We start from the raw sequence: 25,048 nt of genomic DNA, 5'->3' as shown, positions 1-25,048 counted from the left end.
TGCTCCCACGGCACATTTTTCTCTCTTCTAACTGGGTTGGTTTTTTTTGTTTTGTTTTTTTGTTTTTTTTTTTTTTGTTTTTTACTTTCTCGCTTGTGTGTGACTGTGGTCCTCTTTCTCCTCCATTCCTACCCATGTTTCCCTTGCGCTCTTTTTTTTTTTTTTTAATTTTTTTTTCAACGTTTTTATTTATTTTGGGGACAGACAGAGACAGAGCATGAATGGGGGAGGGGCAGAGAGAGAGGGAGACACAGAATCGGAAACAGGCTCCAGGCTCCGAGCCATCAGCCCAGAGCCTGACGCGGGGCTCGAACTCACAGACCGTGAGATCGTGACCTGGCTGAAGTCGGACGCTTAACCGACTGCGCCACCCAGGCGCCCCCCCTTGCGCTCTTATTAAACTCACTCATCTTCCTGTTTCCCTTTTCTGCCCCTGGAGAAAAAGTCCCTGATGGACAAGGGGAGAAAAATGACCAAGTAGCATTGTGTTGGGAGAACTGAGACAGCATATTGAAAGCTACCAGGCCAAACACAGCTTCATTTGAGTCAATGCCACCTGACGATTCAAACAAGCCTTGATCGGCATGGAATTGTAAGACTTTCCTGGAATTTCTACACATATATATTTGACATTTTACCCCAATCCCATTCCACACTCCAGATGGTGAAAGACTTTCCTTGTTTATTTGGGATGAATTCTCATTCATCCTCTTTCACTCTTACAATACTATTGCTCACAACCCCTGAGGACTGCCTACTGGTACCGTCATTTTGCTACAAGTTAATGTTCATTATTGCGCATCGTTGGGAAAGGTAGTGCTGTGGTTGTGTCCTGATTGAGTATTACAATGTGCGTCTCCCATGGATGACTGATATCTAGGTACCTGAAATATTCTAGACATCAAAACTAAGTTGAACTAGGTTAGACTTTCTTGGAAACTTCAAAGGCAACTAGAGGACTCACAGAATATCAGCTACCTCACAGATGTATTCTGAATGTGCAGAAGTACACAATAATTGGAGTTTCCACTTGATGTGATGTAAATTGGCTTTTGGTGTACCACAGCACAAGTCGCATGGGAAACAACTATACCATAACATGTCAAGCTCGTTATGTCTTTTCCAAATATCCCTCTTCTCTTTTGAACTGTGTTTAAATATTCAAAGGAAAGAAATCCATCACCTCCCAAGTTACAGAGCAATGTATGTGTGACAGTCCCCATTCTGTGCGGAGAAGCATCCATGCATATACACGCACGAGTACCCTAACACGCACAAGTGTGGAAGACGGGCACCAAACATTAGTCGTAGCCTCTCTGGGTGGTGGAATTACAGGTGCTTTTGCTTTCTTCTTTTGGTTTATCTGCACTTTCTGGTTTTAACGTAATGGTAATAATTAAATATTACTTCTATAATATAAATGAATAAGCAAATAATCTTCAATTGAACAAACCAACACAACCCAGGAAAGAATTAAAAGCAACACCAAAACCCACTTCGATATCTATTAAACATGAATTAAGTAAAAAAGAATGGTTGTAGAAAGAACCTTCCCTGGCTTGGGGAACAAGCATCACTGTGTATCGTTGTCAAATGTGAACGTAGGGGATGCTGTAGTTCAGTAGGGGCAGCAAAGGCGAGTTCTGGGAAATATTGTTGCCTTGGGATATATACGTGGAATTTGGGTCCGTGGCTGATCATTACAGACAGGACTCCATGAGTCATAAAGGATATGACATGGGGTTATAAGAAGGCATTCTTACATTTGCGATTGAAATAATTCCTTGTCTGCATCCTGCATCTGTATTTAACCTCCTAGATAGAATAAGATGTGGGAAACCATATCTTGGTTTCAGTACTGAGTTTCCATGACTGGGGTGGGGGCTTTGGCCTGAGCCTGAAGTCTGACTCTCAGTTGAATCTTCTCAGTTGTCCCCATGACTTCACCCCGTTGGAGTGCTCCCCACATGGAGCCTGCAGTTAGGCGTCCCCTCCCACCTGTACGTCTCACCCTGCACCCGGCCTGGCCTTTACCCTGAATGGTCTCCATGTGTGCAGAACAATTTATCTCCTCCTACTTGGTTCCAACTGAGTTCATTTTCCAACGAATCCACCTGATCTGGGGGACAGTCAGTCTGACCACACCATGCCGTTCATAAGTGTGAACAGAAAAAGGAGCCATGAATTCTAGAAGTGATATTCTTTGGGGGGAAACTCCACCAGTGATAGAATTTTATTCTAGTGATAAAAATGGTGCAGTTGGGGTCACCACCTTCATGGGGGTGGTTTCCATTCTAGAATTCCTCTCCCCCTTGTCTCCTATTTCTGTCCACGGGCAAAAGAGGTCATGACCTGAAGGAATGAGATCTCCAGCTTCCAGAAGCCCCTGCATTCTCCAGAGATCAGAGCAGAGGCCTCATCCTTGATCTGCCTGTCCCTGCCATCACATATTTGTCAAGTGAGTGAATTCCCAACAATAGGGTCCCTAATTGACTAAGCAGCTGGCATATGTGACATGTCTTCAGCACTTTACAGTTTCCAGATCATACGCAGCCTCTCACATGTCCCTCAAAGCGACCAGGTAAAGCAGGCACTCTGCCTACAGGCTGAGAAAGATGAAACAAAGCAGACTTGCCCAAACTGACACAGCTGGTTAATGGGCACCAGGATGTGGACATGGGCCCAGGAGTTCTGATTTCAAGCTAGTGCTCATTCTACCATGATGGTGGTTCCCTAGCCTGGCAGCTTGTCAGAATGCCCTGTGAAGATGGTTAACAAACCGGAGTTGGAAGGCCCCCTCTGAGCCCACTGAGGTAGGCTCTTGGGGTGAGGCCCAGCCATCCGAGTCTGATGCCTTCCCATGCCAATCAGCACCTGATGCCACATCCCAGTCGATGATGTCAAGGCTGACAAATGACTCTCGAGGCCAGTCCTAACACTGACAGTGTTCTTCCATTAGGAAACTCCCCGCTTGTAAAGAGTTCATTTATACTTCCCAGGATCTTCCTTCTACAGAACATTGTTGGGTTGACAGCGCAACTTCTAGAAAGCCTGAGGTTAAACACAGCTATGCCTCAGGGATAAAAGACACAACACGGGGAATATAGTCAATGGTATTGTAACAGCACTGCATGGTGACAGACGGTGGTGACACCGTGGTGAGCACAGCATAATGTACACATTCTCTTCGAATCCCTGTGTCATACACCTGAAACTAATGTGACATCGTGTGTCAACAATACTTCAATATTAATAAATAAATACATATGAAGACCAGTCTTCTAGCAAAAAACAAAACAAAACAAAAACAAACAACAACAACAACAACAAAAAACACCCAGCTATGCCATTCATCAGCCCCAGAGAGAAGAGGTCAGGAAGATCTGACAGCCATGCTTAGAAAGGCCTCAGATGGGCCGCTGAAAGGTCTGAGGGCCAGGAATACAGGCCCAGGCTCCTTCGCCTGGCTCCCAACCAGCGGGGCCCCGGCTCACTGGACACGTCTGGGAAAGACACTTGACTTGTATTGTCAAGACTCTGCAAAGTGAGGGGCGAGGACCTGCCAATTAAGTGACCACAGACTCCTGCCTGCGAGAATCACCCGCGAGGAGGATGGCCCAGGGTGGGGAAGTTCCTCCTGTCAGGAAGACTGAGTCAGACTCGGGGGGGAATCGGCGGAGCCCCCAGCAGGCAGACCGCTCAACTCAGAGAGGGACCCCTGTCGCCACCACCCTCCAGCGGAGCCGGTAGGGGTTGTGTAAGAAGTCCTTCAAACTGACTTAACCTGCCATGAACCCAGCAAGTGGTCTGGTTTATAAGACCTTGGGCGGATTTATAAGAAGGGGTCGCCTCCAGAGAGGAGCCTGGGCTGCATGCCTAAGTGCTGTATACAGGCCAGCCTGGAACCCATTATTATAATTGCTGGGAGAATCAGTTAGGAGACAAGTCGAAGCAAGTCGGCATTCGAAAAACGCAGCAACAGCGGTCTGACGAGATGCCAGAAGACCTGCCAGCAGGGACAGCTGGAAGGCCAATTTTTTGGTCAATACTGAAAGGTGCTTGCTTAAATATCTGAGTCAACACACACCGATTTCTCTCCGGCTCAATACTCCCGTTTAATTGCGCTGGGGAGTCTCTCCACCGACACGTCTAACACCCAAAACCATAGTGGAGTAGAAGAAAAGGGTGTGATTCAAGTGCAAATCAGGTCCGGGGTGCAGCCTGCAGGCCTGGGTCCTGCTGGAGTGTTTCCTATTGCCAGGGCAGGCAGACGCTTGGGCTGGGCCTCACGGAGATTCAGGGAGGCCCCCCGCTTTGAAAGAGGGCCAAGGGAAGGGGTGAGCATCACATCTCAGCCGGCCCTCAGAGAGGGGTCTGTGTGGTTTGCTCCCCGCCTCTGCAGCTCTGTGCACAGAGGGGGGAGAGGGAGGCAGGGAAGCGCCTGCTTCCCACATCCGGGAGCCAAGTCAGATGGGAATGGATGCCCCTGGAAAGCGATCAGAAGTGTGGCAACCAGGTGACGACCTGGCGAGGTTGATGGCGGACGTGATGGATGAGGTGAGTCTTCAATGGCCTTCCAACTGCCCAGAGGTCGGGAGGCAGGCAGAACCCTGAGCCAACAGCCTAATCTTCAGGGTCCTGACAGGTTTTGGCTGCTAATAGAAGCACTTTCCCGTAATGACGCCCACGTAGGGGCCGACCGGAATGGCCCCGAGGCTGGAGGTGAGAGTGGGGGCTCCTGCAGTGACTGACCTTCTGGCACCTTCAGTGCTAAGCGTGACGTTATCACATGTAGCCCCAAACCCACCAGAACTGAGACCTAAATCACAATGACAAGGCAGGCCCTGGGAGCAGGTGACGTGAACCCTTCAAGGGGAAACTCTACGTCCGCTGTCCACCATCAGAGATGAGGAAGAAGCCCGTGTGTCGTGCTAAACTCAAACTCCGATTCCCTGGGGAAGTGGTGCAAAGCAACTTCTGATCTGGTAGGTCTGAGTCTGGACGGCCAGAGTGAGGCCCGGCGGCTCAGCTGCCCTCTGTCCTCATTTCCAAGCCTCTGGCTCATACCACACGTGTTATCATTCACCCGCACTGTGTGAGCTGGTCCTCACTAATACGCCTGCTAATCACACTCGGAAACAACCAAAACGCTGCTCAGTCGGGGCCCAGAGGATCTGAGAGAAACATGGCGGGGCACCGTGAAGCCTGGAGGTCCCCAGGCCTACCACCTGGGGAAACCGAAATCGTTTGGGTCCATTGCTCACGTGAATACAGGCTGCTGAGACAAACAAGCATAAAGATCAAGTCCTACTTCTTCCAGTTACTAGCTGTGGGACCTCATCGAAATTACATCACCTTTATGAACTTCAACTTTCTTACCTCTGTTACGGGAACAGTCACAGGACTCTTGTGTCAAATGAGATAAAGTGGGTAAAATGCCCAGGACGAACTTGTTGCCCAACAAATGCCAGTTCTCTACCCATCCAGTTTTCACCCCCAAACTGAAGTGACCTCAGTTTCTCCTTCTTTAGTTGTTGGTATTGGTGTATGTCCAGGAAAGCAGCAGTTGGAGGAGATACCGAATCAGGGGCCCAGCTGAGAAACTTCTGTCTCATGTTAAGCAAGAAGCCCAGCCCCTGCCAAGACCTGTTCATCTCTCCTGTGGAGGGATCCCCATGTAGCGCAAGTTTGAACAATGAATTTGTTCCCCTTCCTAGAGCACGAAGGGTTCTTAGACTTCCCATTCCGAGCTGTTTATGGAGCAGTCACTTAGGAACTCAAGTGGTAGAGACCTTCGCCCATGGAACATTTCCGTGGAGCTCCCATCGCTCCCTGCCTTGCCCCTTACTTACACTCAGACTTTCTGTGTGTGGATAGGAAAGCTCAAGACCACACTGGCCAGGGCTTCTGCTTACCCCTCATCCCCTACTGCCCCCTTCCTCTTCTACTCCTCTTTAGACGTCTACACTGGCCGCCTTCTTCTTCTTCTTCTTCTTCTTCTTCTTCTTCTTCTTCTTCTTCTTCTCCTTCTCCTCCTTCTCCTTCTCCTCCTCCTCCTCCTCCTCCTCCTCCTCCTCCTCCTCCTCCTTCTTCTTCTTCTTCTTCTTCTTCTTCTTCTTCTTCTTCTTCTTCTTCTTCTTCTTCTTTGAATTGACCATGCTCATGTTTGCTTAGACCATGGCTCTGTCTGAAAGTCCCCATGACAGCCACATGGCCGGCTCTTATCCTGCACATTTCAGCTTAAATGCTGTGCCCCAAAGGAGCCTCCATTGCCCTCTTCTCCATTGCCCAGTTTTTCATTTTCTTCCTAACATCGGTCGCTACCTAAAGTGATCTTATTTATTTGCTCTATGTTGTGTGTCTTCCACAACTAAAACGCAGGCTGTATGAAGGCAGGGACTCCACCTGAGCTGCCCCACCCCCCCACGAGCCACACCTCTGAACCCACCGATTCTCCTGCCCCGCGGCGCTGGGGGTGTCTGTAGTGGTCAGTGAACTCACCATCTGCTGTGTCACTCTTCAGGGACAACTGCCTACTGTCCTTGTACTGCATGATGGCAACAGCTGCTCTGTCTTGACGTCCTTGAGTACTTGCTTCTGCAAACAAGCAGGTGGGGAAGGGAAAGTGAGGGTGGCAAGCCAACCTCATGAGCTGCAGAAGTGGGGGCCTTTCTTTGGTGCCTCTGAACATCAGCCGCCCCATGGGTATTTCCTCAGGTGCCCATCGTGTGAAGGCCTTGCTGGACAGTGGTTCCACCTGTTAAATGTCACTGCTGGGGAGATTATGTGACATTTAATATGTTTAATGCATTCACCAGCTAGAAGATGAATCAGTAAATGCACTTGCTTTGGAGAACAAAAGGGAGAAAGGAGAATGGTTTGAGCAAGAGCGCTCCGGGGTGCCATCCTTTCTTGCTCCTGTTACCTCCCGGGTGTCCCCTCCTGCCAGGTGGGGGAGGAGCTCGGACCCACAAGGGCACCGGAAGGTCACTTCTGAGGCCCCCTCACCCTGCTCCACTGCAGTTACCCATAGTTCTTAGCGTGGGCCTCAGTGCCACTCTGCTCTCTTTCATCTCCTTGGACTTCTTCCCGCGCCTCCCCCAAATCACCCAAAACACCAGTGTGTGTGTCCTGTGGGAGATAATCTGAGGAAAGAGGCCAATTCAGGAAGAACATTAGCGTGCATATTAGTGTTTCTGTATCCCCCTCCCCCATCACTGGCTTTGAGAGGCTGGGTCTTGCTGTGTGGGGCAAAGTCCCTTGGCCCCTGCAGGCTAATAGGATCATGTTTGGGGGCCATCTCCAGCACTGCACTGCAGTGGGGATGGGAGGGGCAGGCACTCCCTTCCCCAGGGCTCGCACCTCCGCTCCTGGCAGGAGATCCTAGGCTGATGGGGAGGGGGAAATGGAGAGAAGCATGGAAAGAAAAAAGGCTGAGATCTTTCTGCCATTTCTCTGCATGGAGATACCTGGCCAAGGAGGTCAGGAGTGGGGCTGACGTCAGCCCAGAGGAACAGGTGACTTTCCTTTGCCATCAACCATACCTGGGGAGATATCTACCCCCCCCCCAAGTGTGCTTTTCCCCAACTTGCACAGAGATGCTGTTTAGGGTCCAGAAGGGGCTAGCCCTCCCTCTCTTTCACACCCTTTCTCCTTCTCAAGGTCCACAGTGAAATCTTTAACTGAGGCAGCTTACTCATATCCTGCCGTTGGTTAGTATTGTTTTTCCAGCTCAGAACCGAACTTGGTTTAGAGTCGACTGACCCACGCCGTATTCTAGAATCCTGTTTCTCAAACTTTCCCATCTGAGAACCCCTGCGGGGGCAACAAGGGAGAAAGCGGTATCGAGTTTCAGCTAGGTGCCTCCGGGCTGGACGCTGTTGCGTCCTGGTGCTAAAGCCTCCAGCTCCGTCTCTCCTCTCGCACAATCAGGTGGCACAACGCCTCTCCCCGTTTACGTTGTCTAGTTCTGACAACAAAGCAAAAAAAAGGGGGGGGGGAACCTTGCTTCTCCCTTTCTGGCAATCCTCCCTGTGGGGAGGGCATGCTGGTGGGAGGGAGAAGGTGATGTCATGGGCGAGGCACCTTGAGCCTAGAAATTCAGGCCCAAAACTCTGTTAAGGGTGCCCTCTGGTCTATACCAGCCAAAGTTATTCCTAGTTTTTAACTTAGATCTCTCCATCTCAGTGTCTGCATCAGTCAAGTGTGGCCCCAACCTGTCCCAGCTCACAGGGAGACCGATGTGAGGTGAACGTGCTATGAAAACAATATTTCAAGCTCTTCAAATACCCATTGGGATAGCCCCACTTTAAAAAATAGTAACGTTAACCCATGTGTCCCAAAGAGACCTCCCGCACGTATTAGCAACCAGAAACCCCTGGGTTTCGAGATTTTCCTTGGCAAGCCCCTGGAGCAGCTAGAGATTAGCTCCTGTCAGAACGAATCCACTTCCTCCTCCACTTTGCTTCAGAGGTTCAGGGAGGTTTTCCTCCTGCTCCTGGGTTTCCCCGTCGGGTCAGCACCTCCCAGCATTAACCAGGGCAGATGTTAAGGGGCCCTGACCGCGTGGGGCGGAGGGGCCTGCCTCTGGCAGCGGATAGAAACCTCCTCATTGGATTCCATCTGCCGCAGCACCGTGAGCCAAAGGGTGATCCCTGGGCTGGCTTAGCACTGGGTTGTTTTAACCTAAACTCACTCTCCCGTCATTCCTGGAGCTGTGTGAGTCACAGACTTTGTCCTTCTTCCCAGTTTTAGAAGCCAGCAGAAAATGAGAAAGGTGGATGGTTTCAGGGTGGGAGGAAAGCCAGTCCTGGAGTCTCCTCTGAGGCTGAGAAGCAGAGAGCTTCTAAAGGCATCCCCCAGCTGCAGGACAGACAGATGTGAAAGCCCCCTTGTGGGACCGGCAAGAACCTTGAAAATGAATGCATGAGGGACGCTTTAGGCTGGGCCCATCAGCCCAGCTCCAGGGGCATCAGACTACCCCGGATGCAAGTGTTCATCCTGGTTGCTCTGATCCTTGGGAGCCTCGACCCAAAGAAAGTCGTGCAAAGGGATGACCCACGCTGACCCCACATGCCCAAGGGCCCCACTAAACACATCTGAAGTTGTTAGTGGAAAAAATATCTGACACTGAGATGCGGCTTCTCTTTTCTGCTCACCCTTGCGATCAAGCCGGCTGTGAGGTCTGCCCATGATCTCGTCCTCCGAGGCATGCAGGTTCCGGATCAGAAAGTAGGTGGTCATTTTCCCTTTCCCCTTCACTTCGATTTCGCCCCTCTCAACTATTTCAAACCCTTCATTCTCCAGAGCTCTGCACAGAGAGAACAAATCGCACCGGGTATCAAAGATCACGGATGTAGAACTTAAGCTTTGGCAACAATGGAGAGGGTGACGCGGAAGTGTGCACCAGCCCCACGTGGTTCTGAAGCAGGAGGCTCCTTGGAGATCAGCGCTCTCCTTTCCATCTTCCCCAGGCACCCCGTTACCCCAGCTTGCTCATCCTAACCACCCAAGCTTGCTCCCTGACTTCTGGCTGCCAAGGAACGGAAGAGAAGGGTGTAGGGAGGGGGCCTGTAAAAAGAGACAGAGCTATGGGATACCTACGGAACGTTTTCTTGCTATTTATTTACCGGCTGTCGCCAGCTAATGGAGAGAAACCACAGAACAGTGCAAACCAGAGATTTTCTAATTTGTGGTCAGCTGCCTCAGCCAGGTCTTAGCACTCACTGACCTTCCCTTGTCCTTTCCCAGTTTCGTGGAGATTTCAGACCTTCACTGTTCTCCTCAAGTCCCCCCACTTGGCACCTGCTTTCCTCACCCTCAAGTCACTGTGCTTCCTACCTTGTGATCTGATTCTTGTATGAAGTTTTAACCATTTATAGGTAAGACCCCACAGCCTCTCACCCCACCGGCTACACGCCCCCTCTTCCCCAGTCTTTGAGGATGAGGTGTCTCAGAGGATGCTGTGTCTTGTGCAGGGGCACCCGATCGATGTCCCTTCCCACTTGCTCAAGGCTTGGCCTAACCAGCCACTTCTCACTTTCTCTCCAGCTCCCATTGTCTGCATCCTCCCTCAGCCTGCTAGCCTGCTAAGGTCCCTTCCTTCCCAAACAGAAGCAAAAACCTTCCCACGTTATCATCTCCTCCTTTAATCCTATACACTCTCTCCCATTTATCCTTCAACCCATATCCCAGTGTCTATCCCCACCATTCTACCACAACTACTTCTGATCGTGTCCCCAAAACCTCTGGTGCACGTGTTTCAGTCCCTGTCACTATTTTGACATTTTTGTTCAATTCCTCCTCCCTAAAAATATCTACAAGGGTGCCTCTCACCCTGAACTCTGCCGTTTCTTTCTTATTTCTTTTGCCTCTCACACGGGCCCCTCTTCATCCACCTGCCACTTAAATGTTGGTTCTTTGCGCTGCTCTTTTCCCACTGCACCTTTCCCAGGTGATCTCATCAATCCCCTGGCTGAATTACCAACCATATGTTGCTTTCGCCAAGTTGGGAGCCCCAGCCAACACCTCAACTCCATATTTCATCCATCCATGTAATGGCACCTCTACCTAGGATGCTCTGCGGTTCCTTTGAATTCAACACTGCTGAACCTGAATTCATCGTCTGCCCCTGTAGACTGGAAGCCCTCTTACCTGTCCTGTGTCCAGTGGTGAGATTCAGGTTGCTGTCACCCAGGATGGAGGCCTGGGAGACATTCAAGGCTTCTCCCTCTTTCTCATTCTCCATTTCTAGCAGTTACCAGGTTCAGCTGATTTTAGTTTCCCCCAAACTCCCACCACCAATGCTCTGGCTCAAACCCACCTCCTAACAGGTCCTCTCTGTCCTGTTTCCTGATCCTCAAATCTGTCCTCGCACAGTCTTTTTTTTTTTTTAAGTTTATTTATTTTGACAGAGAGAGAGAATAAGTGGGAGAGGGGCGGAGAGGGAGAGGGAGAGAGAGAGAATCCCAAACAGGCCCCACACCATCAGCGTAGAACCTGATGCGGGGCTCGAACTCACAAACCATGAGATCATGACCTAAGCCAAAGTCCGATGCTTAACCAACTAAGCCACCCAGGCACCCCTGTCCTTGCATGGTCTTGAGTATCAGCATCAAATAAAACCCTGGGCCCCCATTGTCTCCAATCTCACACTCCCCGGGGGCTCTTCTGCACCTACAATGCACACCCTTGCTCTTCGACAGGGCACACACAGCTCACGCTACTTTCTGCTCCATATTGTCTACTCTAGCAAGCTAAATTGTAGTTCTTAGCTCCTCCTCTACATCTGTGCTGGTACTGCTGGGTTTTCTCCCCCAAAGCCTCAGCTTTGGCTGAATCCTACTCAGAACTCCTTGTTCAAGATTCAGCTCAGGAATCTCTTCCTCCACAAAGGATTTCTTTACTGGATGAGGCACCCCGCTTAGTCTCCCAAGGCACATGCGCTTGAATTACCTCAAGCACAAGAGTACAGTGGATAAAGCAGGGACTCAGAGCCTCACCCCACATTTGATCTGGGCTCTTTTCCTTCCTAGCCAACTTGGGACCCGAAGCGAGTCATTAACTTTTTTGTGCCTGATTTTTTTTTCTCCTCTGTAGATAAGAATAATAGTACATTTTCATAGAGCCGTTGTGAGAGTAAATGAACATATACATATATAAAATAACTCAGAACAGAATTTGGTTCACCTCCTGTAAGGTCTCAAGAAACCATAAGTATTATTTTATGCTTATCTTTACCATTGTACTTATCACACTTTCAAAGCAATTATTAGTGAACACTTCTTTCTTTTTCTGCTAGACCAAGGGTCAGCACGCTTTTTTTTGCAAAAGACCAGAGAGTAAATATTTTCAGCTTTGCAGGCCATACGGCCTCTGCCACAGCTCCTCGACTCTGCTGTTGTCCCATGAAAGCAGCCATAGACAATGTGTAAATCAACAAGCATGGCTGTGTTCCAATAAAACTTTATTTACAAAAAACAAGCAGCAGACTGGATTTGGCCTATGACTATGCTTTGCCAATCCCCGCGTTAGACCATATGCTCCTTGGGAGCAAAACTATCTTATGGAAGAGGCTCGACAGTATTTGTTGTCTGGTACAATGTCTTCTATAAGCCAGCGTGGCACGGGAGAAGAACCACGGGTTTCCTTCACTACCCCCGATCCCACGGCTGCCAAGCACCGTGAGCATTCTGGAGGTAGGAAAAGACAAAGGAAGGAAGGAATAAATGAATGGCTACCTGTAGGCCGTGGGGCTGAGGTGCACTTTATTGGGAAGCCCGTGACTCTCCATCCTAGAAGCCGTGTTCACAGTGTCACCGAACAAACAGTACCGCGGCATCTTGTCTCCCACCACACCTGCTAAGACTGGTCCTGTGTGGATCCCCACTCTGATCTGTACAAAGAGAATCTCACTGAAAAGGGACCGTCGAATACTCTTGCTTTTATTTTTAAATTAAGGTATAATATACCTAAAACGGAAAGACAGATCTTCAGCATTTAGCTCCGTGAGTTTTGACAGGAGCATATACCCTATAATCCACCATCCAGAATAAAATACAGACTACTTTCATTACTTCGCGATGTCCCCTTGTTGCCCTTTCCCGTTAAGTTCCCTCCCTCTCTGCAGGGGTAACGGCTTCCTCATTTCTTTTACAAAGAATTATTTGCCTGTTCTAGGACTATGCACAAATGGAATCATAGAGTATATTGTTCTGTGCCTGCCTTCATTTATCCAGTTGAATGTTTCTGAGATTCATCCATGTTGTTGTATGTTTCAGTCATTCATTCTTCTATTACTGCAACTGTTCCTTTGTAAAAACATACCGCAGTTTCTTTATCCAGGCTTCTAACTTCACGAACATTTGGGTTATTTCCAGTTTGGGGCCATTAGGAACACTCTTATACAGATCTGTTTGCAGACACACATTTTCATTTTTCTTAGGTAAGTGCCTACAAGCAGAAGTCCTGGATCACAAGGTAGATGCGTATTTAATGTTACAAAAAACAAAAAAACAAAAAACAGACCGTTTGCTAGCAATTTTCCAGAGTGTTTGCACCATTTTACATTCTCATCAGCAATGTGACACTCCAGTTGCTCCACAGTCTCACCATCATTTGGTCTTCTGGTGGGTGTGAAATGCTACCTCATTGTGGTCTTAATTTGCATGTTGCTGACGGCTAACGATGTTAAGCACATTTTCATGCAGCTTGTGTCCGTTCTTGTATCTTTTTTCTTGAAAAGTCTGTTCAAGAGTTTGCTCATATAAAAACCGGGATTATCTTTCATCGTTAATATAGAGGAGTTCTCTACTATATGCTTGGATATGGGATACACATATATTTCAAGTATTTTTCCCATTCTGTACACCCACAGACTGAGTGGCTTCAACAACAGGAATTTATTTTCTCCCAGTTCTGGAGGCTGGAAGTATGAGATCGAAGTGTTGGCAGGCTTCGTTCCCTCTGCAGCATCTCCCCTGGGTTTGTGGATGGCCTCACATAGTCTCTTCTTTGTGCCTGTGCATCCCTGGTGTTTCTTCCTATGTCCAGATTTCCTCTTCTTGCAAGGACACCAGTCAAATGGGATTAGAGCCCACCCTAACAACTTCGTTTTAACTTGACCACCTCTGTAAAGGCCCTATATCCACATATAGTCATATACTGAGGCCCGGGGGGTAAAGCATCAATATATGAATTTGGGGGGGAACAAAATTTGGCCCACAATAATGAGGTTTATCAGGTTTTTTTTTTACTTTCATGATTAATATTTTTTGTGTCCAATCTAAGAAATTAGTGCTTACCCCAAATTCATGGAGCTCTTCGCCTATATTTCCTTCAAAAAGCTTTATGGTTCTAGCATTTATGTTTACATCTGTGATATATATCAAATTAATTTTTATATATGAAGGATTGAGGTACATTTTTCTTTCCATATGTATTTTCAATTAAAATGAACCATTTCTTTTTTAAAATTTTTAAAAATACTTTTATTTATTTTTGAGAGAGAGAGAGAGAGAGAGAGAGATTGCAAGTGGGGGAGGGGCAGAGAGAGAGAGAGGGAGACACAGAATCTGAAGCAAGTTCCAGGCTCTGAGCTGTCAGCGCAGAGCCTGAAACAGGGCTCGAACTCATAAACTGCAAGATCATGACCTGAGCTGAAGTTGGATACTTAACCGACTGAGCTACCCAGCTGCCCCAGAAATGAGCCATTTCTTAAAAAGAAATTCCTTTCCCTGCTGACCTGATTTTGTGCCTTGGTTAAAAATTAATTGACTTTAAATATGTAGTTTCTTTCTAGGCTCTCTGTACTGCTCCAATGATCCATGTTTATCCTTCTAATTTCACCCTGTCTTTGTTAGTGTAGCTTTACAATAAATCTTGCAATTAGGTAGTGCAAGTCCTCCAGTTTTCTTATTTTCCAACATTTAAAACTAAATTTAGGTAGTTTGTTTTTATTTCATTTTCCAAATTTTTGTCCTTATATGTACATATTCAACTAATTTTTGTGCACTGTCCTTATATCCTGTGACCTGGGTATTTTGATCTAGCTGAGGTTTTATAAGTGCACCACCGTCTTTGTAAAAAGATCATTTTACATCTTCCCTTCCAATCTTTATGTCTTATATTTCTTTTTCTTGCTGAATTGCACTGAGTAGGGCTTTTGGTATTTAAGAATGGAAGTGCTTATCTTTGGATTTATCCTGTTTGGGTTTGCTAAGCTCTTGGATATGTAAGTGATATCCTTCATCAATGTTGGAAAATTCTCAGTCATTATTTCTTCACATATTTCTTCTGACCCAGTCTCACTGTATCCTTCTAGGACCCTAGTTCCACTTGTGGTAGTCCATTTGATATTGTCCTACAGATCTAGGATGTGCTGTTTCATTTTTTTCACCCTGCTTCCTTCTCTGTGTTTCAGTGTATTGTTCATTTTCACAATCCTTGATCCTTTTCTTTACTGTGTCTAGAATCTGTTAAAGCCATAAAATGAATTCTCTATTCCCGATTTCTGATAACATGGTTTTCATTTCCATTGGGTAGATAGATTAATAGATAGTTATAGATAGATAGCACGTATTTCCCATCTGTTCAAACCAGTTCCCCTTTTCCAGTAGATCTCCTAAAATCTTTATTGGAGTTATTGAAAAGATTCTGTCCCATAATTCCAACATCCAGGCCATTTTCAGACCTGCTTCTGTTGACTATTTCCTCTCTTGGCTATACACTAAACCACATTTTTCTTGATTTTCTAGCATCTCATATTTTTAATTATTTAGTTGTATGTTCTATATTGTATGTGAAAGTACACTAGAGACTGAAGTAGATAATATTCAGTGTTCAGTAAAGTTCAAATCTCTTTTTTGTCAGGCTGCTAGAGTGGAGACTGAGTGAATTTTATCTGTATTTGAATTGAGTCTGGGCTTCTTTTGCCAAGATACTGCTAGATTCCATGCAATATATGATTTCATATATTAAGAAGGCTAGATCAGGATTTTATCGCCATCAGGGCTCGGGATGTGAGCACCAGCAAGGATCTGAGAACCCCCTTATACTTTACAGTAAGTGTCCAGCTTTCTAAATTGTGGAAGATCTCTTTCTGATTTACAGCCTAATTGTGAGGTGAGGTGTTTGGGGGTCTCTTTGCTCTTTAGTCCCATGCTGGCTCTCTGCACATTGGGAGATTTCTCTTTACCATTCTTCTCTGCCCTTAGACTTCAAAGTGTCATTGTAGTGCACTTGGTAAAGGCCAAGAATACCTCACAGGGATTTCTGTCTGTTCTCTGACTCTAACCCTACTTTTTCATGGGCCATTGACTCGCGTTTGGAGAATGTGCCTCACATGCCTCAGGGACTGGGGGTTTCTCTCAGTTCTCCTCCTAACCCCATCCTTTGACTGAATAACCACATGTACTTGGTGAAGGCCTGTGGGAGAGTTGGTAGACGGGTACAGATTCTGTGGCTAGAACTGACGAAAGACAGGATCTTTGGGATTCTAACCTATCATTCTGGCCTCCGGGCGGCCATTAAAGTTCACTAAAATTCAGACTGGTTTCTTCTCACCCTCACCTGCAGCTCTACTAGACATGAACATAACTATGGGTGTCCTCTTTGAAAGGGCTGGTTGCCTTCTGGAATCAGTTTATTTCTATTTCTTTGCTCACTAAGTTTTTTTAACGACTAGTATGGGAAGAGCAGCCTATTGCAGCTTTCTACATCCTAACCAGACTTAGTTATCTTTTCAGGCTAGATTTTCTTCTCCCTGAAATAAGAAGATGCGTTCCTCTAGGAAAATGAGCCTGTCAAACACCGAGAATACTGTCTAATGCAGAGTAGGACCTCAGTACATGTGCGTTGAAGGAAATGTGAATAAAAGAGTAGAAGATCTCAAAGAGTACTAATTTAAAAATTGTTGAAATGGCAGCACAGTTCTTCTAAGAGAGTGAAATGCTTCAAGTCCTTTTCCCTACTTCCTTAAATAAACCCACACGGTAGGTTGTTTCTGGAGGATATTTAATGATGCTCCTATGTCCCTATTCTTATCTTAAACTTGATCACATCTTTTCCTGCTTTCTTCTGGGTAAAATCCACCAGATAGTTTCCAGGAATTCATTGTTTAATTTCATTCTTACTGGTAGGACATTACTGTCATCTCTATAGCTATGCCTTTTACACACACTCATGCGCGCGCGCACACACACACACACACACACACACACACACTTTACACAATGGTATATATTCAATCCTTTTTTTCTTTAATGGCTTATATTAGAGCCCTTTAACTGAGACACATATCTCTTATCTGACCTTCTTATCTCATTCCCTCCCATCTTGATTTTTTATTTATGATCCTGGGGCTTTTATTCAACGGATATATCTGCGTGTTTCCAACAGACCAAATATTGTGGATATGTAGTTCCTGCAATTACGTAAAGCCGGCTTTTACTCAGAAGCACACAGTGCATACCAGAACCAGAACCTGCAGCATTTCTCAGTGTCTGACTTGTGGTGAAGGTGAGCTGAACACATCTTCAGAATCGCCTACATAAGGGTCATAATTTAGAAAAATCCGATTCTGTCTTATACTTGTCTTTATTGAGTTTCGGTTGGCTGTGTAGTTTATTTTGAAGACCTGACTGCCAGGATCAGGGAAGGGATTGCATTTTAAAATGCAGAAGTCCTGCTCTAAGGCATCTCAGGGCGTCAAGGATCTGCTGAGCAGACAGAAGACGACGCCTGCTTTTCATCTCCAAAATTGTCCATCTTTTATAGTGTGAACAAATGTCCATGCCTGGAAGAGCAGGTTCCTGTGAGAAAGGTGGGCAGATGTCTTACTCAGGGCCACGTGGTGGGAGGAAAGCTGTTCTAAATCTCTCATGGCATCGTGGTGTCCGAGCTGCTGGCTGGAAGCAGTTTCCCGCCTCAGCCTGACTTGACCTGGGAGAGGACATGCTGAGTACACAGTTTCCCCAGGGGCGGGCGGGGGTGAGCCACTTGTTAGGTTGGATGCTCAAATAAAAAAGCAGGCGTTACGAACGAGCCAGATACCAAGACGGATCGAGCCCTGCAAAGCAAGTGGAGAGGCTTGCTCAGCACCGTCCCAAGCTATCGAGAAAGACGCTCGTGGTAAATCACATGAAAATCCCACGCTCCAAAGCCTCCCCTGAAATTTAAGAAAACTTGGGACGATGATATCTTTGTTAATATTTCTATTCCTTAAAACATATTCAAGAGAAGACAAGAGTTGGGAGACGTTACCCATCGTACTTACTGTAACATGCCCAGCAGTCACGTGAGCAGACTAATAAACAGAATTCTACTTTGTAGTGTGTGGGATGGTCGATATCAAACAAAGTACTCAGTTTCTCTCTACCTGGATGGGCTCTCCAGTAACAGGATTCATCACTTCTTTTGCAGAAATTCTCATCCCCAGAGCAAAGTTAGCCACTCTTTGAGCATGACTCCCAATGGGCACTGGTACGCCCCCTACCACCATGTAGGCATCTCCTATAGTTTCCACCTGTAAGAGGGAAGAGAGGGTATTCAGATGGTTTCCTTCATGCATTCAATATATCACTAAATATTTTTGTCATTTTCCACATATTGACAGAAGGACCATATCGAAGCTGGTGGTTATTGGCCAGGAGTATACGGAGCATAAGGGAGGGATGAGAGGAAAACTGACTCAGGAAACCACCGATGAGCTAGCCCAAAGGGCTTTCTGCTTCTGGTGGAAGCTCCATAGAAGACATGGCTCCTGAGTTAGCGTATGATGCTATATATCAGACGTACGTTATTCAGATTAGACTCTCTGCTGAATGGAAGGGGTAGAATTACTCTCTAGGAAAACAGTGTGCCCCTCAAAGGCCTTTTGGCACTGGATATTATAAAAGGATTTCTGAAAAACTAAAATTGCTAAGATATCTCCAATTCCCTGTTACCTGTAGCTCCTCACCCCACTCCCATCCACACCAGACCACAGGGCAGTGAAGAGAGAGGCAAAGGAAGACCGATAACCGAGCTCCCGCCCTGCCTGAGTGGGACACACACGCAGTAGGTGAACACTTACTTTGTAGACCTCGTGGACACTGGTTAATCTGTCAAACTTGGAATACATGGAATTCAGCATGGTCACTATCTGGATAGGTTGGCAGGCAGCACAGATGTTAGTAAATGTCACCACGTCACTGAAGAGAATGGTGCAGGTTTTAAATTCTCCTGCAAAACGTAAACTGAGCGTCAGTGAGAGCCAGGGATATGGGATGATGATTCTCTGGATTCTAGACTCAAGTGCTCTCTGGGAACCAAATCTGGCTGAGCCTTGGGGAAAAGGAGCCGGGTCCATTCGGCCAACAGACACTCCCTGAGTGCCTGCTATGAGCTGGTCATCGTTCGGGGAGACGCGTGCAACGTGGAACAGACGGCACCTCTGCCTCTAAGGTGCTCCCAGTCCGGTGAAGAAGACCTAAGAGTAAACGAGCACCCGGTAAGGTGTGATGAGAGCCACGGCAGGACAGCAATAGGTTGGGTGGGCCCTGGCTTACAGAGAAACTTCTGGCAGGTGGCCTGCTGTGGAGCCCGAACTACAGGAGATCCAGGCCGGGGCTGACAGAGACTGGTCGCCACGAAGTGGCGACTTCCACTATCCGTGTCTGGCGAGAGGGCTACCGTGTGCTCAGCGCGTCCTCCTAACTCCTCGGGCTGCTTCCAGTCTTGCTAATTTTCATACGGCAGCCAGATGACCTGTTGAAGTCAGACCCTCCAATCCTGTGCCTCAGATCCGTGATTTCAACACACTGAGACTAAACTGGAAAATCCTTGGGGTGCCTGGGTGGCTCAGCCAGTTGAGTGCCCGACTCTTGGTTTTGGCTCGGGTCATGATTCCTGGGTTGTGGGATCAACCCCACATCAAGCCCTGTGTCAGGCTCCTTGCTACTTAAGATACTCTCTTGCCCTCTCTCTCTCTCTCTCTCCTTGCCTCTCCCCTGCTCGTGTGCTCTTTCCTGCTCTCCCCACTGCCCCCCACCCTCAAAAAAAAAAAAAGAAAAGAAAGAAAATCCTTACCATGGCCAGTAAGGGGTCCCCTCTGTCCCCACCATCTCTCTGATCTCACGTCTCCATACTCTCTGGCTTACTCCACTCCATCCACACTGGCCTCCTTGGGGTTTCATAAGTGCCTCCTGCTTAGACCCCTGGCACCTGCTGTTTCCTCTGCCTCTTTTCTCCGACTTCTCTTTTCTCCAATATCCAAAGGGCTCTGTCTCACATCTCACACGTAACCACCTCAGTGAGAATTTCCTTTATCACTCTATCTAAAATAACAGTCCCTAGACTCTATCCTTTTGGCCTGATTTCCGCCCCCAACCCCACAAGCCCTACATGGCATATTTTATATGGGATTTTTTATTTGTTTGTTGCCTATCTTCCCCACTGGACTGTAAGCTCCACGAGATGAGAGACTGTTTCGTACTCTGCTGTATCCCCAGCACCTAGAGCAGGGCCTGGCACGTAGTAGATCCTCAATAAATACTTGTTGGATGACCAAATGGGTGACTGCTTGAACACAGCTGGGCATTCTCTGTATTATTTATACCTCTGGTAATAATCTCTCCTTCACGTAGCTTCCTCTGCCCTCTGGCTTCTGGCCTGCCATTCGCTCCTCATATTCTCCCTACCTTTCTGATCTCCTTGTTTCACACATTTCCACTGGCTTTTCTTCCTCCTTAAATAATAGGTGTTCCTTAAGCTTCAAAACCTAACCCTCGTCCCTTCTCACCTCCTGCCCCCTGGATGACCTTATTTATAATTCATAGAGTCGGTGTTTAACCACCACCCACACTGCAATAATTCCTAGATCGATAGCTTACCCAAGGAACTTTCTTCGAGCTCTCCCCACAATTCCTAGCTACCTACTGGTCATGTCAAGTGGAGTATCCTACAGGCTGCAGTATTTATCTTGAGACTGCCTCACCTTTGCTCCTGCAATCCCGTTCTCCCAAAATGCCTTTCCCTGCTTTTCCTCTGAATAAAGTCTCAAGGTCTAACTCAAGTGCCATACACTTGATATATACAAACCCTCACAGCCCCTGCCTCCTGTCTCTTCCTTTCTGACGCCTTTTTATCATGAATTTCCCTGGCATCTGTGTTTCCACACCTTTGTCATGGAAAAAGTATGAATGTTGGAGTTAGACGGACTTCTGATTAGTCTTCAGCTCTTTTACTCATAAACTGGGGTGAATGCAGATTTACTCAGCTGTTTTGGATAATAGCACCTCGCTCATAGAAGTGTTCAGAGAATTCAATGAAATGGCACGTCTAAAAACGTCTAACACAGATCCTGGCACAATAATTGCTCTTTAATGCACATTTGTTCCCTTTCCTTTGGCTACCGCCACCCCTGTGAAATTATTCTGTATATGTCTGTCAAACCCGCAAGACTGTGACCTCCTTTGGGTCCTCGAGACCTGGCAGCACCTTGGCATTGAGTTAGTTTACCACACATGTCTGGGGGTGAACACGCACCCGTGACAAATGGGAAGCGAGGTCAGAGTAAACATGGCATCGTTTCCTCCAGAAATGGCTTGCTCTCCCAGAATGGTCTTTAGAGGCCCATGATTTAGGTAACGTGTGGGTGTATTATTTCCAGCTAAAGAACTCTATTCATGGCCACTGATGAAAAGGCCAGTGTCAAGCCATAGCTTTCGGGTCTTAGAGAATGTGCCACAGGTGGGTGAAGTTGACAGGCACTCTTACTTAATCCATGTTTCACTCTGGTATTACTTTCATTATTCTTGATGTTGGGAGAAGAAAACTGAGGACATGCATCTCAAGCAACCTGCCCAAGATCATGCTGCTAACAAGCGATGGACCCAGAATCCAAACCTAGAGCTGTCTGGTTTCGGAGCCTGTGCCCCTAACCCCTGAGGCACACCGCTGCTCTTGCCCAGAGGCACCCATGAAGGGGAGGGAACGCTTTACCCGCAGCGACCTTTTTGCCCTCCTTCAGCTGGTTGGCCACATGTTCCGGCAGCATGGCATAAAGCAAGGTCTCGGTTTTCTTCTTTTCTATGGCCAAGTGCTGGGAGAGGACCCGCAGCTCCTCCTTCTTCCTCTCCAGCTGGTTGGACAGCTCAATCTCTGCCAGCCGCTGCTGGTTCAGGAGGATGAGGTCCCTGGTGGTGTCGTGGGGGGCGATGTCGGACAGGTGCATCCGGTGCGCCTCCAGCTCTCGTAGGCTGCGGAGCTTCGGGGAGCACAGGTATAGCATGCACCGCGCGGACTCCATCCAGATCATCTGGCCTTGCCGTCACGAGAGAAAGGTGACAATGCAGCAGGTCACCAGCCGGTGCTACAGCTCGCCAGATCATCACCCACACAATATGCCCTCGTATCCACCGCACGGTCTCACCCCTTCCCTTCTAGCCAAATTTCTTGACAGCCGTCTGTCTATACATCCTGTCTCCACTTACCCATCTTCCCTGGCTCGCAGCACCTCTCTTTACTTGGAAGTGGCCCCATCCCCGGCTTCCGATCTACCTACTCCAATACGAGTCTATCTGTCTCTCCCTTACTGAGGCCTTCTGCTGTTGGATGGCGTTGGGCAGAACCCCCTCCCTGAAACCTCACTTTCACGGACTTCCCCGACACTTCTTGCAATTTTTCCTTTAGGTTTTTTCGCTCATTCCTTCGATGCTGGTGTTCCCCGGGGTTCTGTCTTGGCGTTCTCTCTTAGTATCCCACACCTGCCTCCGACACCATGCTGACAATGAATCTGAATTCCCAGAGAAACCTTGCTGCCTGGACTCAATGTGTATTTCCTTAAAAACAAATCTGTTTATTATTTTATTATAAAAGTGGTGCACATGCATTGCAGAAAATGAAAACGGCTGAAGACAATATTAAAAGTCACCCATAGGGGCGCCTGGGTGGCTCAGTCGGTTAAGTGCCTGACTTCTGCTCAGGTCATGATCTTGCGGTTTGTGGGTCTGAGCCCCGGGTCGGGGTCTGTGCTGACAGCTCGGAGCCTGGAGCCTGTTTCGGATTCTGTGTCTCCCTCTCTCTCTGCCCCTCCCCCACTCATACTCTTTCTCTCTCAAAAATAAACATTAATATTTTTGTAATAAAAAATTTTTTTTAAGTCACCCATAATCACACCGCTCAGATAACTACTAAAAAATGGGGTTCTCTGCCATCTTTTTCTGTAATCTGAATTTTTCACTTCAATTTTATAATAGATATATCCTTCCATGGCATAAATGGAGATATGCATCATACTTTTCACTGGCCACATTGATTATACTGCATTTTATTTAAGCAATTAGCTAGCACTGATTATGTTACACCCCTGATATCACCCTATAAACAACATCGCAATGACCAAGCTTAAGGTAAGTCGTTGTGGATAATCATGACAATTCTGTTAAGGATATAATCTTAGAAATGGAATTACTGAGGCGAAGAATATGCTCACTTTTAATGTTTTCGATGCATATTGCTAAAATGCCCTCTAAAATGATTGTGACAATTTATACTCCCATCAACAGTGATTTTTTTAATTTCCTATTAATATTTACGCATGGATGTCTGCAACTGAACTCGTCTTCAAGCTCCTTTGCAAATGTTCTGTTTAATTGCTTCATTGCACATGCACTTGGTCTCTACTGTGAGCCAGGCACACTATTCTAGACTTGGAGGATACAGCAGTGACCCAAATGGGCAAAGTCCCTGCCCCAGGAAGTTCACATGGGGTCTTTTCTGTTAATCACACCTTCACCACCCAGTTACCCGAGCAAGAAAGCTAATCCTTATCCTAAATATCCTCTCTCTTTTTCAACACCGACATCCAGTCTCCAACTCCTGCCTTAATTATCTCCTGAATCTGTTCCTCAGTTACCACCCTGGCGCCACGGCTTGCTGCACTCAACACTTTGAAGCTTCTCTCTAGGGATGCCTGGTGGCTCAGGCAGTTAAGCTTCTGACTCAGGTCATGATCTTCTGGTCCGTGAGTTCAAGCCCTGCATCTGGCTTTCTCTCTTCTGTCAGCACAGAGCCCGCTTCAGATCCTCTGTCTCCCTCTCTGCCCATCCCCTGCTTGCATGTGCTTTCGCTCTCTCAATGATAAAAATAAACAGTTAAAGCTTCTCACTAGTTCTCCCGGGGCAGCCTCCAGCTTTTTAGCCAGCTTTTCTGAAGAAATCAGAAAGCTCTGCCTGGTCCCTTTCCGAGAAATCTCCCACACTGCAGAGAGCAATGGGAAAGGGCAGAGTTACTTACCTCGCAGTTTGAGTGCGGGCTGACTTTTCCATGCCTCAGGCATCCTTTCTCTTCGGACCTTCAGGACAAATTGACTGTTGATAAATTTGCAGATGCTGAAAATGTCGAAGGTAACTTGGGGATGAATGATGGAGAAATACTCATCCAATCGAATCTTCTGGTTTTGGAGTCCTGGGACATACTTCTGAATATTCACTCCGGCTTGCTTGACCCTCAGCTACCCACAGAGGACAGGTGTAAGACCGGGGAACAGAAAGCAACCCTCACCGTAAACTCTCCCTTGCAAATATCACTCCGCATGCTTTGCGACTCACTAAAAGGGGTCAGTAATGGTCAGACACCGTGGAAGTAATAAATATTGTTTTAAAAATCAAATCTGCAGCTCATCTCTGAAAGAGAAAAGGATAGCATGGGGTGTTCAACAGCAAACCTTTGACTGACAAGAAACAGAGGTTAAATGTTTCAGTTGGAGTAACAGTTCTTCCCCAGCTTTGTGGGACTTCTTAGAATTCACTAACAAAGAAACTAGCCAATTCTGTGACTTAGATCTGACACCCAGGCCCAGGTGAAGGCGTTCATCATGGAGGTGGGGAGACATCTTTCACTGCTGTTTCCAGGGAACACACGGAAGAAAGAAGCAAAGAGTACATAAAATATCCAATGCCTGCACAGGCTGTCCAGGAATACATAACTTCACTAACCACGGGCACTCTGTTAGGCTACAGAAATCAACTTAACATTATGGAATAACTATCATTAAACTTACTGTTATTCTATGCCCAAAACTTAAAAAGGAAAAGGAGTTTTAAAAGTATGGGGCGATGGGGTGGGGGTGCAGGGGCGGTGAGCCTAGGTGGCTCAGTCAGTTAAGCATCTGACCTCAGCTCAGGTCATGATCTCATGGTTTGTGAGTTTGAGCCCCGCATCAGGCTCTGCGCTGACATCGCAGAGCCTGGAGCCTGTTTCGGATTCTGCGTCTCCCTCTCTCTCTCTCTCTCTGCCCCTCCCTTGCTTGCTCTGTGTGTGTGTGTGTGTGTGTGTGTGTGTGTCTCAAAAATAAATTTAAAAAAAATTTTTTAATTAAAAAAAAAAAAGTACATCAGGGACACCTGGGTGGCTTGGTCAGTTAAACATCTGACTCTTGATTTCGGCTCAGGTCATGATCTCAAGGTTCATGAGACTAAGCCCCAAGCCTGTCTCCGTGTTGACTGTGCAGAGCCTGGTTGGAATCTCTCTCTCCCTCTCTCTCTCTCAAAAAAAAAAAAAAAAAAAA

The 25,048-nt window shown here is 47.1% G+C and overlaps 1 protein-coding gene across 1 annotated transcript in view; it reads right to left on the bottom strand.

Moving 5' to 3' along the window:
* Window positions 1-8,976: 8,976 nt before the first annotated feature.
* LOC115514882 (guanylate cyclase soluble subunit beta-2-like) overlaps window positions 8,977-25,048 on the bottom strand; it is a 37,573-nt gene continuing 21,501 nt past the window's right edge. Inside the window, exons 7-12 of the mRNA XM_030317172.1 lie at window positions 23,776-23,992; window positions 21,481-21,801; window positions 18,572-18,720; window positions 17,876-18,022; window positions 12,240-12,394; window positions 8,977-9,310 (exon numbers count right to left, since the gene is read on the bottom strand). Of these exons, the coding sequence (XP_030173032.1) occupies window positions 8,977-9,310; window positions 12,240-12,394; window positions 17,876-18,022; window positions 18,572-18,720; window positions 21,481-21,801; window positions 23,776-23,992 (1,323 nt within the window). The remainder of the gene's footprint in view (window positions 9,311-12,239; window positions 12,395-17,875; window positions 18,023-18,571; window positions 18,721-21,480; window positions 21,802-23,775; window positions 23,993-25,048) is intronic.

The sequence above is a fragment of the Lynx canadensis genome, chromosome A1 (assembly GCF_007474595.2).
Source record: "Lynx canadensis isolate LIC74 chromosome A1, mLynCan4.pri.v2, whole genome shotgun sequence".
Lineage (NCBI taxonomy): Eukaryota > Metazoa > Chordata > Mammalia > Carnivora > Felidae > Lynx > Lynx canadensis.
The sequence above is the reverse complement of the archived record's forward strand: the minus strand, read 5'-3'. Positions and strand labels throughout refer to the sequence as shown.